This window comes from Haliaeetus leucocephalus, unplaced genomic scaffold, assembly GCF_000737465.1.
Source record: "Haliaeetus leucocephalus isolate CR32 unplaced genomic scaffold, Haliaeetus_leucocephalus-4.0 Scaffold217, whole genome shotgun sequence".
NCBI classification, from domain to species: Eukaryota; Metazoa; Chordata; class Aves; order Accipitriformes; family Accipitridae; genus Haliaeetus; species Haliaeetus leucocephalus.
This window is the reverse complement of record NW_010972653.1, coordinates 6,463,493-6,482,182: the sequence shown is the minus strand read 5'-3', so window position 1 is coordinate 6,482,182 and position 18,690 is coordinate 6,463,493. Positions and strand designations below refer to the sequence as shown.

The window sequence follows — 18,690 nt, the reverse complement described above, 5'->3', positions numbered from 1 at the left end:
CATATCTGAATTATCTAAACTGGGATATTTAAGAAGAATTTATTCAACTATTCATTCCAAGGTAGCAAGCCAAAACCCCATTATCTACTACCATTTAACCTCAGAGTTATTTCTAACTTATTATTATTGGAGATATCCTGATCTGGGGAAGTAGGCACGCTCCCCACCTAAGCTACTCTGAGTTTAAAAGTTTAGATGCTATTACATGTAATTCCCCCAAAGTTCTCTGCCAGATGTGAAATGGACTTAAAACTGGCAAACTATCAACTTCACTCAAGAACACTACAGGAGGTTGCGAGGAATCTAAGCCTAGCAGTTCGCATGCTTGCTTGAAAACAGAGCTGGGGCACTAACCTTTGTCCCTTTGACCATTTTTTTTTTTTTTTTTACGTGATGTCAACTGGACACTAAAGAAGCAAAAGACATACCCCATTTTGTGGGTAGGCAGTCTACCTAAATTATTGCACATAAATTAAGCATTACAATTCCTCTGCAGTCGAGGTACCTAACGTAGGGGCTTGGTATTCCTTCTGAACACAAGACAGTTACTTTTCAGATTCTGGAATGTTTCCCTAATTAGGTGCCTACAATACCTAATTAGTTATCATATTAGGCATCTAAAGGAGGAAATTTAGGTTTTAATCTAGTCTGATTTTTAGCACAGCTAAAATCTTTATCTTGTTAAGGATGTAAGCCAATGATCAAACTGATGAAGATGACAGCAAGAAGCTTCATCCATAGACTATTTATCATACACTTCTTTTATGTACATCTCTATTTTTCCTCTTTAAAAAAAACACTTTGAGTTTTTCTTCAGAAAACCAATTTTGTCTATTATTTCCCCATAAACACACTATTTACTATTGGTATGAGTTAGATAATACATCAACAAAGAAAAGGTATTAAGTTACTTCAAATCTTAATTATTTTTTGAAAGAAAGCTTATCAATTAAAATAAAAGAAACTGTTATAGCCAAGTTACATTGTGGCACTACTAAAATAACTGATACCTAAGTAATGTGTGTGAGCAATTGCCTTTGTTCTCTGAATTGATTAAATACATTATCTATCATGTATCTATAAATAAATGAACAAAATTTTTAAACACTTCTAATTTAACAGTTCTTCTTCAAATCAAAATTTTTTTTAACAATCAAGAACAAGTCATTTGTTCTGCATGCATTAAGAGTTAGTTTAGAAACTCTTCTTTCTGTGTATAAAAAAAATACGGAAAAGCGCTAAAATATTTAGACTATTTTTGTTAAACTGTGAACTGTTTGAAATAGATGCATATTAATCCAAATCATTCTTTATAAAAAGCACTCTCCAAAGAATAAGTAATGAAACAGCTTTAGGGATACTGTCATCATGTAAGTGAATTAAAACTGTACTTAAACTGACACATTTTTCAGCCTTAGTGGTTTTGTTAGAGATGCTTAGAGAACATTAGTCTGAAAAGTATTTGCCATGCAAAAGCTAAAAGCAGCTTGTCAAAACAAACCTCAAGGCTAGTAATGAGCATTAGTTTACAGACAGCCCAGCATGAAGCGCCAGTATGATAGATTCTGAAATGACTCTGAAATAAGTGAATGATAATTCACAGAAAGTGGCTGTACCTGTCTGTTTTTGTTTAACCCAGACTTACACGACTTTGAGAAAAGGACAAAACAGAATGAAAAGAAACAACAGCTTAAAGTGACATCAGAAAGGTTGAACATACATATGACATGCTTTGAAGTAAACAGAGGAAATCAGTGTTAGGACAGAAACCGGGTATTTTCATAACGTGATGAAACTTTTAAGATAGACCTTCAGAATACACATTTCATATATGCTATACAAATACTACACCCTATGAGCAGACCACTCTGTTTTGCACTCATAAAAAAGTGACACTTGCTTTATTTTGTTTACATAAAAATTTTACATTATGTTTCTGATGGAAAATCCTGCTGTTAACCAAGCATTCTCCGGCTACTTCAAGATCAGGTTATACCAACCAATGTATTTCAAGTAACTTCTAAACCTTGTATCTGAGCACACATCCCCACCCCTATCCCCCAAAAAGCAAACCACCACCACCCACAGAACTGAAAAGGTACTTCTTTTAAGAACAAATATTCAAAGCACAAAAATGCTACATAAAAGCACCTGGAAAATCCATATAAGAAAACTCCCATGCCACACACTTTCATTCATGCTCAAACTTCTGAAAAGCACTTCCAGTTTCTTAAAGAGTACTGTATATTTATCTACACTACATGCTCTGGGCCACGTTAGTTCTCATTCAAAGCACACAGACTGCATCCTAAGGTATTATATATTCAGTGCAGTATGAAAAAAGTATTTGAACAAAGTAATTATATTGCAACAAGCTGCATCCTAACAAGTCATAATTAACAATGCAAACTAAAGCATACAACTAAGTTTATGACAGATAACCACTGCTAATGCTAGTTTGATTTCTAACATAATAGGGGATTCTACGAACAGATACTGGTAACACTACAATCCAATGATACTCTTCAGAAGAGCACTCTAGAAGTTTCTGCAGTTCCTGTCAGAAATAACCATTTGTGCAGTAAAATCAGCAGAAATGCACATTTGCCTCCATCACAGATGTGCAAAGGTTGACATCTTAAGTCAAGCCTCTTTTCATTAGAGATTTAAGCCAATACCCTAAAATGTGCAATGCACCTTCATATTGATACAACTACATAGATGGTATTTGTAAACTTACCGGTTTGACATCTATGTTTTGATCCATTCAGTAAAGAACAGTAAACTACAGTCTGAGATAGACAAGTTTTATCATCAGCAACAGAATCCAAATATAGAAGGTGGCAGAAGTCAAATTATTGATACAGGATGACTGCTCTCAAAATACTTCTGATTTCCACTAAGCTAGCCTAGACTACACTGATTTTACAAGACTAATGACTAGGATCTGAAATTTCAGAACTTGGTCAACTCCAGTGTCAGAATGACAACAATGGCAGGGCCTTAACTACCTCACATAACATCCTCAACATAGCTCTGCCAACTCATGCAATGGGTAGCAATGATGACGTGTAAAAAAAATTAATACTCCCAAAGAAACTGGGTTTTGCCCTGTAAGACTTAGAACATTCAAAAGAATGATTATTCTCCTATTTTATGCAGATTGAAAATTGCAACATTTCTGGCTCCTTGCCAGATTTGCATGAAAGATAATTTTGATTCTACATGCTGCTCTTGTTTTCAATCATCAATCAAACCAGTTACACATCTTGGTGTTCATTAATTACTCTGTAGATTTTTTTAGTTTATTTCATTACTTTGCATGCACCAATACATTTAATAAGTAAAAGCTGTATCATTTATATAGTGGCAATCAGCCATCAGTTAAGAGCTACCTAAATAGCTGGATGAAATTATTGTACCCCACCAGCTCTGGATAATTGCAGTACCTAAAACAAATATAATACTGTTTCCTTTCAAAGAAATTTCAATAAAGTCTACAAAAGAAGTGTTTTTAGAATAGATGAAACCCTGATGAGGTATCCTGTCAGGCACACACTCTTCTTTACCGAGAGGGTGGTCAAACACTGGAACAGGCTTCCTAGAGAGGTGGTTGATGCTCCAAGGCTGTCAGTGTTTAAGAGGCATTTGGACAATGCCCTCAGTAACATGCTTTAACTTTTGGTCAGACCTTAAGTGGTCAGGCAGTTGGACTAGATGATGGTTGTAGGACCCTTCCAACTGAAATAGTCTGTTCTATTCTAATACCATACCCTGACTAACAACATTCTCACAAACTACCCAAGTGATTTAAAAAAATTCAAAATTTTAGATTTACACTGTAGGTTAAATATTGCTAAGTCTTAGTAAAGTGTATGATCTGATGTGTTGTACTACACAGATTCATAGTAGTATAAATTAAACTCAAAAATAGATCTAAAAATCTTCCATTATTGTTATTTCAAACAAAGTTTCTTTTTAATGTTTGAACTCCTGTATTTTCTTACTATAGTCAAAAGACTACATAATTTACATGAGTCATTGCTCCTTGAAACTGCAGCCTATGTGCGTTTAAGATACACACTCAGAGCAGCAAGCAGAAGAGAACCAGGTCCAGGTTTGCTGCTGGAGCAAATTCACTACTTTGCCCTGAGACTAAATCCCACTTTTTCAGTCCCATGTCCCTTCTCACACTCACAGATACACACATACTTCAGCCATCACTCTACTGCTTTCTCAAAACTCCTTACTTTTTCTTCTTGCACTGACAAGCTGCAAAGGACTGGGGATAGAATGGGATACTGAGATAAAGAATCAAACACAGGGGAGGCAACAGCGTCTCCAAAAATGTACTACCAGTAAAACTTAGTCCAAAGTTATCCCTTCACACAAGGTAGCTAATGACCTGGAAGAGAGAACTTTAGAGTAGATTTTCTATTGCACTGCCCATACATGGGTGCTCAGTGAAGGTTATGTGCAGTTAAATACAGTTCTGGAATTTGTGTGGAGTTTTCTTCATTGCACAACAATGGAAAGACATTTTTACAATGATTTACTAGAAGAAAAAATAACTGAGATCAAACTGTAACTGTTGCCAACAACTATTGGCAGCAAGTATTAAGAGAATTATGACAGCCATATTAACCTCTTCACTTTGGTAATAAATCATGATTTTCCATTGATTCCCACAGTTAGATTTAAAACAGAAACCCATAAAGAAGAATCTTTGTGTGAATATTTAGGATAAGACAACATAGATGTTAGCTTACGATAGAATAAGCTTACAACCAGCAATTTATTTTTTTTTAAATTTCTATCGAAAGTTGCTTTATACTGTGTTAACTGCAATAGCTTTATGTTCACCAACTAAAGAAGTATGGATCAGGTGAGAGAGCTGACTGAAGCAGAAAAAAACACAGTTACTTCATTCTAAAATCTAAGCACCAAATGACTAGCTGTCATTCTTCGCTCTGTTTAACCACCACAACAGTCTTTTTACTGAAAGTTCACCATAGCTACTGAGAAAGGCAAGGGGAAAACTACAGGGGAAAAATAGAATACATCTTATAAGTGAAATATTAGCTCTTAAAATTCATTCACGAACTACATTAGTTTTCAACTACTCTATTTGCCCACCAAAGCCACTGATGCAGTGTTAGTGAACTGCAGTTATGATTAATGCAGACTCATTACTGCTGAAAAAGCAATGAGATGCTAAAATTTCCACACCACATGACTACTCATTTACCATTGAGGGGTCTGTGGATGAAGGAAGCCCCTCATCAGCATCCTCCTTGATAACATCCTAACAACAACAAAATATTATGGTTTGGGTAAAATGATCAAGGGCTTAACAAAAAATATGAAGTAAACAGTGAGTGAGAACGACCTCGTAATAATACATAACTCAACAGAAACACATTTGTTTTCCTTAAGTGATTAAAGATTTTACCACCTTTTAATAGCTTTGCTCATTGTACCAATATCCTAGAAATATACTGATTGACAAGTGAGTCTCTTACTTTTTTAAGCTTCCCTTAGTTCTTAATTCCATTTGAACAGCCATCTGTCAGTAAAATAAGTACTGTTAAATAGGAATTTTATTATTCTATAGGAAGCTAGAAAAGTCTGCTCGTTTTTCCTTTTCAATGGGTAAATAAAGTGGAATTATATGTACTTACAAAACCAAGCTATAACTGAGGCATACTTAAGATAAAATGTATTTTGTTTTAAGTATTTAAAACATTCCTTTTAACTTTTGACTTTGGCTTTCCAATTTCTAGTATTCTCTACAACATTAAAGGTTGTCATTTTATCTTATAAAATTTGAATATAAATTTACAAGTAGCAGTCTTTCTTACAGTATTACACTATATCAATTTCTTTACTGTAGTACAGCTAGCACTTTCATTAAAATATTTTCTTGCCAATATTACAGGTCACACTCCTCTATCTTGATACCTGGATGTTAGAATTGGTTTTCCTCTCTAAATAATTTCTGAAGTTAAAACAAAATACATTTTATATTACATGTTAATAACACCTTTGCTTTAACTATTTGTAATATAGAGCTTGTACTTGTCTAATAGTGAATCATCATTAATAACCTTCATTTTCATTGCTCACTATATTTATTGTCTAGGTTAGTATTTGAATTATCCTTCAAAATACTTACTAGGCCATTGTTCTGATCTCTGGACAAACTCGTTTTTAGTGGTGGACGTGAGATGAGATGAGAACTGCCAGGGTAATACCTTGGCATGTAAAGATATGGGGCAAAGAATGGCTATGGGAAAAAAAAACGTAACAAAAAAGGGACAAACAATTACACAAATCAAAATGTAATAATAAAATAAAACTTATTTCAACAAAACACATCCTCTAGTTGAGTTTCATAAAGTGAAAAATAGCAATTACTAATAGCTTGCTTTACTTTTTGCATTGAACAGAATTCAGTCAAAAGCTCTGGAGTGAGTTCTTCAAAATCCGTCAGTGCCAATGGGTGCTCTCGCATGGTATTCTGGAGGAACAGAGTTGGAGTGGTTTTGGTAGCTACACTCTAACACCTGTTCTGAGTATGGGAAAAGGATAATTTAAGGATAATTCTGATAATTTCACTCTCTCAGACCTGCTAAACCCAAAACTGGATGCTCAGTAAAACTTACAATGTTTCATAATATTGAAGACAACTGTACGAAAAGAAAAAAAAGGTGATGCATAATAGCATCACTAGAACTTCCCATATTTGTGGTAACCAATCTGAAGGCTTCCACAAATACTAGATTTTATAAATCTATAGATTTTTATAGTAGACAATATTTGAGCTTTGTTTTGTTGGAAATACATCAATGCATGTTGTTCAATACAAATACCATTTTAAAGGACAATGTTAATTATCATAAACCAAATATCAGAATAATTAAAAACAGAAATACTTTTTTTCCCCTCCATAAATATCAATTAACTCTAATAATGATTTTTATAACCAGGTTCCTTTTTATACTTTTTTACTAACAATTTTCAAGAAAATAAACACTATCCAAGTTTCCAAACGTCTTATCAGCACAGAAGTGTAAAGGGTCTAAATGAGAACTCAGGCTTTTAATAAAGCCTATTCTAGAAGATACAGAGATCTCAAAATTACAAATATACTTCCAGCAGTGGACTCCATATGCTCCAATCTTTCAAGTTTTAAAATCAACTGTAAAAACACATTCCCTGAAATTCACATGCGACCCACTGGCACACAACAAAATCTCTCTGTGTGTGTATGCACAAGCATGCATTTAATAGTCATGAACCTTACAACTGGCAATGCAGTTAGGAAGTACAAACTGCTTTTCCAATACTGTGAAATTTTGTTTTGACCTATCTGTGAATTTGAGTTAGGTTTTGAAATAAAGATTTTCATCTCCATATCAATTCTCTTTTAAGGCAATGTAATGGAAAGCAATAGAGCCTTTAGAGTTTAAGAAAGCAGAATTACAGTGCTCGTTGCTTTCAATTCATTACCCAGTTCTTAAAAACAAATACACAGAAATCTCAAAATCATGGCTGTATTACAAATTTCTTATGTTTCTATACAGAGCATTTAAAAAATTGTACTACCCAGCTATTTAACAGAACAGAACATAGTATTTGGTTTGTGTTCCTGCACATGACAAGATTCTGAGTAGTCTACTGCACCAAATTCAGCACAGAGTAAATAATTTTACGACTCAGTGGCCAATATATGAAGGAGGAGTAAAATTTGTTGAAGTATTCCACTTTGGATTTGTCTATAAGGACTAAAAAAACCCTCTGCATTCAGAAGCAGCTGTAAATGAACTGAGAAATTAAAGTTTAAATCCTGTGTACATCAATTACTTAGATGGCATATGCTACAACTTTGAATAATTTCTGAAAAACAGAAATGGTTCCATATTCTTAGCTGCTAGAGGTAGTCTTTGCACACTCTTTCACACAATTACCACAAAAAGTTCGTACGCTCTTCCAACATATGAAGTGACATGATATTCACTGTAACCGTTAGTCTAAATGTAGAAGTTTGGTTTGGTTTGCTTTAAACAGGTAGGAGAAAAAACACCTAGCCTTTGCTTTACATTTATTGGTTAGTATAGGATGAGTCAGAAAATTCACTGATCTAAAACTATTTCACTGTCATAAGGCACAGATTCTATGGTATTTTCTGAAAATGAAACTCTCTTCAAAAAAAGTTCATGTTATTTCTGGAATAATTAAATGCCTAAGTTTTCCACTAATAGCTTAAACCACGTGGTAAATCCCCAAGCATGAAATGCTTAATGATCATACTGCATTCAGGTGCCTAGCTCTCACTGCAAAGACTATCCTCTGAAATACAGAGTGAGCACCTGTTTGTTGGTTGCAAGTCATCAAACTACAAAGCAATGAAAAAAACCTGACCAATAAGGCAATTATCCTACAATTCTTTCATAATTTCTAATTATGCCTTGAGCCCACTTCAGCTACTCCACTGCTTCCAAGCCATGGGATTAATTCTCCATTATAGGCTTGAACTCTACAGCCTCAATCTTCATTTGAAGTACAGTAATACCGATATCATGAAAACATGAGATCAACATAAATACATGTTGGGCATAAACCAGCGTAGAGCTGTTCTCCAAGTTTGGGGACAGCCTATAAAGCATAAGTGTAGTGTTTATTGTTTTTCCAAGATATCAAACAATTTGCTCCTCTTTTGCAAAAAAAAGTCTTCACATACCATGATTTCTAGTTCCCTCCTAGGAAATTCCAGTTAGACTTGCCTACTGCTCTAACCTTCCCCAGAAGAAACGTGATCTCCATAATGTTCCATGATAGCAGCTATTTTGAGAAGCTGAACTTGAATCCAACTTGTAGCCAGGCCATTAGACAGTGGTAAAATGTACACATCCAGCATAGTCCTATACTGAGAGCCAAAGCACCAAGTTGAAGAGCTGCTAAATGGGACTATAACCTTTCCTTTACAGCTATACAGAGGGAGAATGGGGTTTTAAACCAAAAATGAATAGATTATGTCACTGGAAGTTCAAGGTCCGTAACATAGGAGCATCTAAAGAACAAAGCAGAAATGCACGTAATAAAACAAACTGTATTTCCTAAAAAAAACCAGAGTGTTTTTTTCCCCCAACGGCTCAAGGGCTTTTTTTCTTAAGCACAAATGAATCCCTAAAGACTACAGGACAGGAACTATTTACTGGTCTGAATAAGGCACCTATCCCCAAACCTTAGGGTGGTTTTGCATAAAATTAGGGCATTTCCACAGAAGCATTTGAACCCATTGTGTTGTGTCATACAGGTACCCAAGACCTCTCTCAGAAACTTCTGCTGGGGGGAGCCTATTCTTCAGTTGCTGCTCTTTTTTTAAACACCAATCTTACAAAAACCTGAGAAGTGAAGTATGATTACAAATGCTGAAGGAAACAGCCTTTCAGTCTAAATTTTCTATTATAAGGTTCTCATCACTTACCTCAGTATGTGGTGTCCATGACAGTACCTTTGGGACTCCAAAGTAATGAATATAGCTCTTTGTCAATATTTGAAAGTGTGAAACACTAAAAACAATTATACCTTAGAAGGGCAGTATAAAATTCCAGAAATAAAGGTCAAAACAGAAGTATTTTAGTCTTCAGCAGGCAAAAAAGTAAGCATGCCTGTAAGCATGTGTATGCAGTTAATACAAATGAAAAAATAAACTGATTGTAAGAACAGCTTATGACTCACCAATAATTGCTTTTGTAATGCTTATTAGAGCCAAAACCAATACAAGTTTCAACTGTATATCACCCCACACTTTAAACCTTGTCATGTACAGTAACACAGACACAAAAACAGGGCTTCCAATTAAACACCTACTTTAACAAAGCTGAGCTAGTATCAGCATGAAGATTCATGTGACAAGCGTTTATCAGTGTTGGACTACTTCAAAGTATATGTCATTTTAAGTTATTTTTGACAAAACAGTATACTGTCACTGTATTGAGGGTATATAAGAATAATGTTAGAACAAATAACTTAAAAAGTTCTATGCTACGTGTACTCTTTTCTGTCTTGGTTAACAAACACTGATTTAGGAATAACTCAATTTTCTTTCCAGCTTATTGGCTTAAACATTTACCTACAGTCACATCTGCTTAAAGTTGAGGCCATTTCCTGTACATAGAAGTAAGGTATGACTTACACCAGCTTCTAGGTTTTTTTTCCTGATAATACTTCAGAGAAAAAAAAAGTCAAAAATAAAGTTTAAAAATACTGAATATATCCCACAAAAATAGAAAATGTAGATTTGATCTGACTATACAGTAAAGTATTTCATTCAATTTTCAAGTGAGCCATGCCCAGGACTATGCTTCCTGAGGCCCACAAATAGCTGAAAAATATCTTTCATGCAATGTATGTTAATTCCTTTAAACTAGTGCAACACCAGTTTAGGGAAAAGATCCCAGAATAACTTTAAAAAGAGACAAAAGGGAAGATAGACGTACATTCTTGTGATGTAGGTCCCCACTTGAGTTTCTGTATGTTTTAACCAAAGTCACTAAGAAAAAGCCAGGATCCCTTCCAATGTCTGTGAGCAAGCATGTGAACGATTGAGCAGAGTTTACCCCACAAAAATAAAATAAAAAAATCCTGCAATATTCTACAATTGAGCAGTGTCTCAAAATGATTTGACCTTTTTTCCCCTTGTATAATTTGTTTTTCTGATGCAATTTACCACATTTCTCCCCCAGACTACACTGCCTGAACATTACTGTGAAATTTACCAATTTGTGGACTTTTCTACATTCCTAACAAAACTTGCATGGGTCTTTTTAATATTTTATAGATGACATCTGCAACATTACCAGGTTAAATCAGAATAATGTTAACTGGTTCTCGATTATTTACCCGATTGTAAAATGGATGCTGAGGTCCTGTCATACCACTATAGTAACTGCTATGAGGTTGTGGTGATAAAACTCCACTATTGAAATGCCCATTGAAAGAGGTTGTAGAAGAGCAAGCTGATGAAGGCTGACTGAACAGAGATGTTCCTCTAGCAGGTGCCTCGTGTAAAGGCAACGTGGGGTAAGGAAGTCCTCCAATATTCATTTGATCCCTTGCAGCACGAACGTCTGAAAAATAAAAAGGTAAAAAAGAATGAGATTTTGCTTGAAATATTTGAAAAAGTTTTCATTTGTTTGCCAATTCATTACAGTACATTTTTGTGTGTTTAGCTCCAATCAGAACTCATCAAGTAGAATGTCAAATGTCACTTTCAGCTGCATTCAGCTGATTTCTCTTGAGGATCACATATACACAGGAGTCTTTAGGAGAGTTAGGACAATTTACTGCATAAATTTATGTAGCATATTAAATGCCTCTAAACATTCTCTCTCAGAGAGAACAAGTTACAAATCCCAACCCAAATGGTGTGATGTATTCCTGCATTTCTTCCCAAGTATGTCTCTGATGGTAAGTATGTCTGATGTGATAGTCAGACCTGTACCATTTCTGAAGAGACTAATGAGACAGAGTGTTGTGAACAAAGTTAGGCCATCCCACTGCAGCTATCAAGTACAGAGAAGGAAGCTGGAAAAAGTAAGAACAAAAAGGATTCCAGTTGACTGAAGAAAAGCGTCATGACAGAAAAGACAGGCAAAGGGAACTATTAATACCTGAATTCAGTTCCCACCTAGAATACTGACTGTCATACTAAAGAGTCATAAGGATCCTATTTGAAATTTAAAGTTCTGGTTTTCTTTAAAGCTTTAGCATCTAAGAGATGGAAATGTTAGGATGCCTTAGCCTTACTCTAGAGCCAATAGCAATTCCTAAGACTGAACAAGAAGTGCCATATCATCCATCACATCAATCCACAGCAGCAGTGGGCAGTCAGAACATTTAATGCTGAGCAGAGTGTTTTTACAGAACAGAACATACCTGAACCTCACTGCATTTTTTTTAGACTACAAGCAAGTAAAGAAAACTGCTTAACAACCACTCCACAATAAACAACTCTTGCCCTAGGTTGAATTAAGTATCATACTATAGCAGACTAAAAAGTAACTCAGGAGTACCAGCTGCACAGGTATCTAGTGGGGTATACATCAAATGGAGATGTTCCACTTTGTTTCACTGGCTTTGGTTCTGCAGGACCTTACTGACACTATTCAAAATTGTTAACAAGGATCTGGAACTCAACTTACATCTCTACTACTAAAATACTATTGTGTGTATTAGTTTCCTCCATCTGCTAAAGCAGTCTTCAAATCAAGAACAGTGGATTCCCCCCTCCAAAAAAGAAGCTTTAGTCTTGTACAATCTGGCTTTTACAGCAAAGCTACTAAGTGAAGCTGAGTGGCCTGTTACTGAAGTCAAATCAGACAACCTGAAGGTCTGATGTGATGAACTAATCAGGAATTCAGCATGACACATGAAGTAGCTCTAGCTAAAATGAAAAGAAATAATATAATTGTCATTTTCCATTTATTTGAAAGCATACTCACCTGCAATGATTTCTCGTAGCTTGGGATCTAAGTTTACAGTACATGGCAAAAAGGTTCTTACATCACGTGCAACAAGAACAGGTGTTCGTGAAGATAAAAATACTTCAAAGTTCCGTATATCTCCATCAATTTCAAGTAGAGGTTCAACATCTTTAGTTGTAGGAATATTCTTTGAAATTCTGTGGTGGAAAAAAATTAGATAAATCATAAACCATGTTTGTTACCTTACGACTTCCATTTGCATAGTGATATTCTGGTGTGTAATACTACTGCGCTTGCATCCACTCTTCCTATTTTCTGGAAAATGAAGAGAACCCATGAAGAGGTGCACTGTCTGCAGAAAGAACAATTTAACATTTTCTAATATGCAGAAAATCTCAAACTGCTAAGTAATCTGATCTAATTGTATGCTTCAGAGAAATCTCAAAGAAGCCACACAGAAGACTAAAATCAGATCAGGGATTTATAGATCAGTAACATCAAATCCTAAGTAAGGGGAAGTTAACATTTGTCAACATTAACCTCAAACATCCATTCAAATTCTGATATCCTAATCAGAAATTCCATGGTTAAAAATCTCATTTTTAAACTACCATTTCTTGTAACAGGAACACTCAGGCATCTTAGACATTGATCAAAACCCAACTGTGCATGATTTCATGGAAAAAAGTGGAAAAACAACTGCCTGCTTTCAAGTAATTCAGCTTCTAAGACAAGAAGCCACAAACAGAAGAGAACAACAAAACAATGAGACATGATCAATAATATAAGGGACTGTTGATGCATTATGACTATTCTCAAGCAATGGTGGGAGTTTTTTGTAAGCACTAGTACAAAGGACAGTTTTAGGAAAGAACAAGGAGAAGGATTAAATATTAGCCTTGTGGAAGTTTATGAAAAGCTCCTACTAAATGCAAGCAAGTGATGGAGGCTGACATGATGCGTCAGATGGACTTGTTGACATCTCATCTCAAAGTATCATGACTGGTATCTCATCTGATACCAAATTAGAAATTATAATCTAAATTAAAGCTTACTAAAATGAAAAAATGTTTCTGACACCCAGTATAATAAAAACAGAAACAGTGAAAGAATGCGCTGAGAATGGTTGACATGGTTATAGTAATGACTATAAAGTGACTGTGACAGCACTCTATATGGATACCAATGAAGTAACCACGCTGTATTTAAAGTAAAAATAGAAAAAAGTTATGAGAAAAAAATATAAAAATAAAAATCTTTATATATACAAATATGAATTATGCATTTCACTAGTTAATGGCTTTTCTCAAAGACATATTATGATCGCAGTTCTATGAAAAGGGATGACTTTGCATAGACATGTTGACTGCTCTGTGAGCTGCTGTAACTTGCTAAGAAGTTAGCATAGCACAAAGAAAGCGTAAGAATTTTCTCTGATTACTGGACAATTAAAGCAGCTAAGGCAGTTGCCAGTGCTGTCGTGGAGGAAAAGAGTGTACTGATGCATGGATGGAAAGGGAGGAAGGAGCCCTCATGTACACTCAGTAACCTATCAACGCCCAGCCAAGAATCTCTTACATTAAATAAATACACACTGATGTGTCTATGAAGAGAAAAGAATGTAACACTTTAAAATAAAAAATCTGGTTGTAATTGAATTGTATTTTTAATACAGCTAATGCACTAAATCTATCATTAGCTGAACGATCTTACCTTATTTCACAATTTGTTAGCTTTTTAAAAGCAATGATCTTCTTTTATCTTTATTTTTAGATCCTCCATAAAAAGAATTTTATGTACCATGGGATTATTCCAGAAACAACAGTGGCAGATTTACACAGAATATTTAGCATTTAATGTTAAGAGAAATAAAAGAATTGAGGATCAATGCTAGATGCTTGAAGTAAGGACAATTCTTTTACATTAAAAATGTATTTTAACTATGTCTTAATCTTTCAGTCTGATTTTTTAGGACAGTCTTGCCCTATACTAAAAGCAGAATTAACAAATTCCTATAAATTTTACCAGAAAACATCTGAATGGACCATGTACCTAACAGAAGGAGGATACTGACATACCATGCTGTCATAAGCAGTATCTACAAATAACTTCATTCACAGTGAGATGTTACTTCTACAGCACAGAAAAATGTAACAAATATAAAATGTAAAAGCAAGTATACCCTATTCTAACAAAGGTTCTGATCCTGTAAATCATTACAAGCAGCTGTCCGGATGGCAGTGGGATTATCCACTTCAGGAAAATTCAATGCATGTAAAGCTTCACAGGCTCCAGCCTTAAAAGAATAAAAGGTGGTGCTTCTGTAGGAAGAGAAACTTGACACCCAGAAGTAAGTTACAGTTTCAAAGAATGGAAACAGTCCATTCTCCAACAGTGTTTCAAGAAATCTAGTAGGAGCTAAAAGTAGTCCTCACCTCAAGTAGTGAATGGTGGAAAGAAAAAAAAAATAAGAACATTGGCAGTATCAAAGTAAAACTTACATACTCAACAGAATCTAAAAAGTGTATATCTTACACTAATATTTAGCTACTACCTTAGGTTCTTCTATTTTGCCTTATATAAAACTACGACTAAACTGACTGTAAATGTATATGTTTTTATTCAAACATCAGAAATGTAAAAAACCCAAAACCACTAATGCACACTTTAGTTATCCATATTTACTGTGAGTATTCTAGACAAGAGTTCAACACTGGCAAAATGAAAATTAAGTCACTTTTTAAGTCAGGGACTGAGGAGTTAAAAGAGTGGCCTACTTCAACACTTAAATCTACAAAATAAAAAGCCAAAAGAGAATGTGACATAGATTTAAATAAAACACACAGCTGATGAATCACATGAAACAAATTAGCTGAATTTTAATGCCAGCTCTACTTAAGTCTGAATGCGAACAGTGTTCTGAATACGATGAACAAAGCTACTGTTCAGAAGCCAATAGCCCACTGCTGGTGCGCAGATTGAAGTCTCTATTCTAACCTCCTAAGCTCGATGTCTTAAAACTATGCCTTTGAAAGAAATATTTATGTAAATTATAATCTTTTGGCAAAGAGCCAGAAAAATTGCATGTGCCTGTACTTCTCAGATAAAAAAAAAAAAAGGTTAGCAGGTAAAGCACGTTAGGAGTCACTTTTTCTAAAATAAAAGCACACAGATCTAAAAATAAAGCACTGTGAACACCTTATTCTCATTTTGGGGGTAGATTTTCCTCAGGCAGAAGAATTATTCTTTAAAACAGAAACATCAAAAACTGTCAGTGTTACAGAGTGTCTGTTTCCACAAGAAACTACTTGAATTTAAAAGGAATGAGCCCAAAACAGAACATTACATTGACAGAAGAGAACCTTATAAATTCATTCCACTATTCCGCACGTGTCCTTTCCACATGCAACTAAAATTAAAAACTGCTTTCAGTGTGGATTAAGTTATATTCCAACAATGATGGATTATTTCTGGCTTTTTCCTCAAATAAAAATAATTTACTACAAGTACATATAGGTACGTCATCTCATCTTCCATTCAAGGGACTGTGAATTTGCTCCAGATTTTTTCTAGTTTATGTTCACCTTGCACTTCCACGATTGACTTGGAAAATAACCACCATGGTCCAACAGCGGGTCCAGCGCTGAACGTGGCCAGCATAGCTTAGGAAGATGCTAGGCTGTTGGGCTTATACATGACACAGTCTATCTATTCACCACCTACTGCAGGAGATGGTCACTACCACAGGATGTGGCCCTTCACCACCCGACCAGGTGGTGGTAAAACGGCAGCAGCATCAACTACCTTCATCCACACTGAAGGCTGTGCTGTGCCCACATTCCCTGTTTGGCTGGTCATGTCAGGTCCCGGAGTACACCAATAGGCTCCATCATCTCCTCCCCAGGCCAGGGGTTTCACTGCCTGTGCTCAAGGTCAGCTCTGATACAGTGCAGCTGAGCAACTTGGAATCTGACTGTTGTGATTAGAGCTGCAAGAAGCCTCATTGGAGGCCTCTCTCGCTTGGTTCGAGAACTACCTTCAAGCTCAGGCCTTTGCCCTTGGTCCTTGCCTGAGCTACATCTACATACCTTACTGGTCACAACCTTGACTCACTGACTTGACTTCCCGGCTTGATCTGAAACATGCCTCATGGCTACAGACCACTGGGCTCTTTGCTGTCCCTGGTTACTGCCACTGAACCTGCCCTGATCTTCCTGTTCAGCTACCGTGGGACTGCACCCCTTGCTCATGAGGACAATGCCCTGCCTGTCTTGCTGTCCTCCTCAGCTCCCAGCTTGCCTTCTCTCATAGAGCAGCCTGACCTGCTTCTCCCAGACAGGTTGACTTCTCTGCAAGTCCTCATACCCAGAAGGGCCGTTCTCCCTGCTCTTTCCAAACCTCTCTCCCTGAAGGTGAAAACAAAGAAATTCTACAAGTTACTCTTTACACACCTGAATTTTCTTTTTTCCTCATGTGTTTTACAGGAGTAACTAACTACGTAGACAAGAGTTATTTAACTTTTGCACTCCATAAAAAGCAAGAGACCTAATGAATTGTTATGAAATAATAAATAGAGCAACAGAAGGCATGGGCAGGAAGGCATGTCGTGATTTATCTATCATGTGCCTTTTAAATATTTCTCTGTGTAGACTTTTAGACAAAAATGTTGCTTAAAATAATGAAATAACTTCTCATTAAAAATGACACAAAAATATTTTTTCTAAAGGTTTGATACTGAGAAACAGAAAACTAGAAAATCTGGGCCACTTTGGAATGCAATATGAAATTTGGATGCTTAACAGTCTGCTAATTAGACATCTGATCTCTAATACCTAATAATCAAATCCTAATAATATAATGCTTTGCTCTGAAGTTATTTATTCTATATTGTTATGTGTGGTCAGTATAGTGACAGAGTATCTTCATGCTTAAGGGTGCATTTTTTCTGGATTAAAAGCTCTCACACAAAATGCCCCGGAAGATTTGCAGTACTGTCAACATATCAAGAATAGTGCTGTAAATATTTCGAAGTGAAATTTGCAACAGGTTATTTGAACCCTGAAAAATAGCATTTGCTCATATACACGCTTGTATAAAGGTAGGAATAAAAAGTCATCACAAACTCAATACTAAGACATAAGGGAATCAATGTTTTATCTTAATAAAGATAAAAAAAAGCTATAGTTTGATATATCTATCTAGACAAAAATTATAAACCCCTCAGTGCATATCAAGCAGTACAGAGACTTCACTGAACAGATGCAATAGCTATTTAAAAACTCCTATTACCATAGGTATTAAGGAAAGCTTGCTTTGCAAAACTGACTCTATCCAATTCAAGTAACAGGAGATAAAGCACCTCTTCTGAGCGTTCCTGCTTTTGATCATTTCAGAAAGAAAAAACATTTTGATCCTTAAAAGATTGGTATTTATTAAACTAATCTCCCACACCTAGTATCATGCACTGTCAGTGAGTCATATTAAAAAGGTCTATTTTTAATACAGTTTTCCAGAATATACCCTGCACCAGCATTCTTTATAATTTAAAAAAGTGTTAATATGATTACAAATGCCTGGATTCATTCACAGCTTTGCAGTGCTACTTGAACCACAGAATGCAAAAGAATTTTTAAAAAATCAATATATTTATTACACAGATGGAAAAGCAGGGAAACAGAGCAGCACAGAAGAATCTAAGACTACTCAAAGCTGCTCTGTAAACAACAAAGTAATTATGTCTCACTAACTGACAAGTCCAACAAGATCACTCACACAAGCGAAATACAAGAATACTGTATTAATCTGGTTTTGGTATTTTCATTACTGAATGCCAGTTACAAAGCTACTTTATGGCTTTATGCAAGGATTCTTTTATTCAATACCTCCACCTGTAGGAATCCAGAAATTCAGCAAATATTTGCAGGTCCTCTAGCATTTGAAATGGCCATGGTTCATCCTAGTCTACAGAACAAGATTCTTTTCTGGGGCTACATTATGGCGTACAGTTAAATCTCAGGACCAAGCAAAACAATACTCCTCCTCCAAAAGTCCATGGCAAAGACTTCACTCACAGAAGCATGAGTTCCACTTCTCAGAGTAAGTCAAAGACTAATCCATCAATCTGTTGCAAATGCTACCCACAAATGGAAGGCAAAAAGGTACAATTGCTATACTACATTAATAGAGTAATAACCAAAAT

General features: G+C 35.5%; 1 protein-coding gene across 3 annotated transcripts in view; it reads right to left on the bottom strand.

The window, feature by feature from the left end:
- KIDINS220 (kinase D-interacting substrate, 220kDa) overlaps positions 1 to 18,690 on the bottom strand; it is an 80,385-nt gene that overhangs the window by 9,271 nt on the left and 52,424 nt on the right. Inside the window, exons 23-26 of one of the 3 annotated variants that reach the window (XM_010566696.1) lie at positions 12,510 to 12,688; positions 10,909 to 11,135; positions 6,176 to 6,286; positions 5,249 to 5,305 (exon numbers count right to left, since the gene is read on the bottom strand). In XM_010566696.1, coding sequence (XP_010564998.1) covers positions 5,249 to 5,305; positions 6,176 to 6,286; positions 10,909 to 11,135; positions 12,510 to 12,688 — 574 coding nt within the window. The remainder of the gene's footprint in view (positions 1 to 5,248; positions 5,306 to 6,175; positions 6,287 to 10,908; positions 11,136 to 12,509; positions 12,689 to 18,690) is intronic. The other 2 variants (XM_010566697.1, XM_010566698.1) reach the window with 2 other exon arrangements.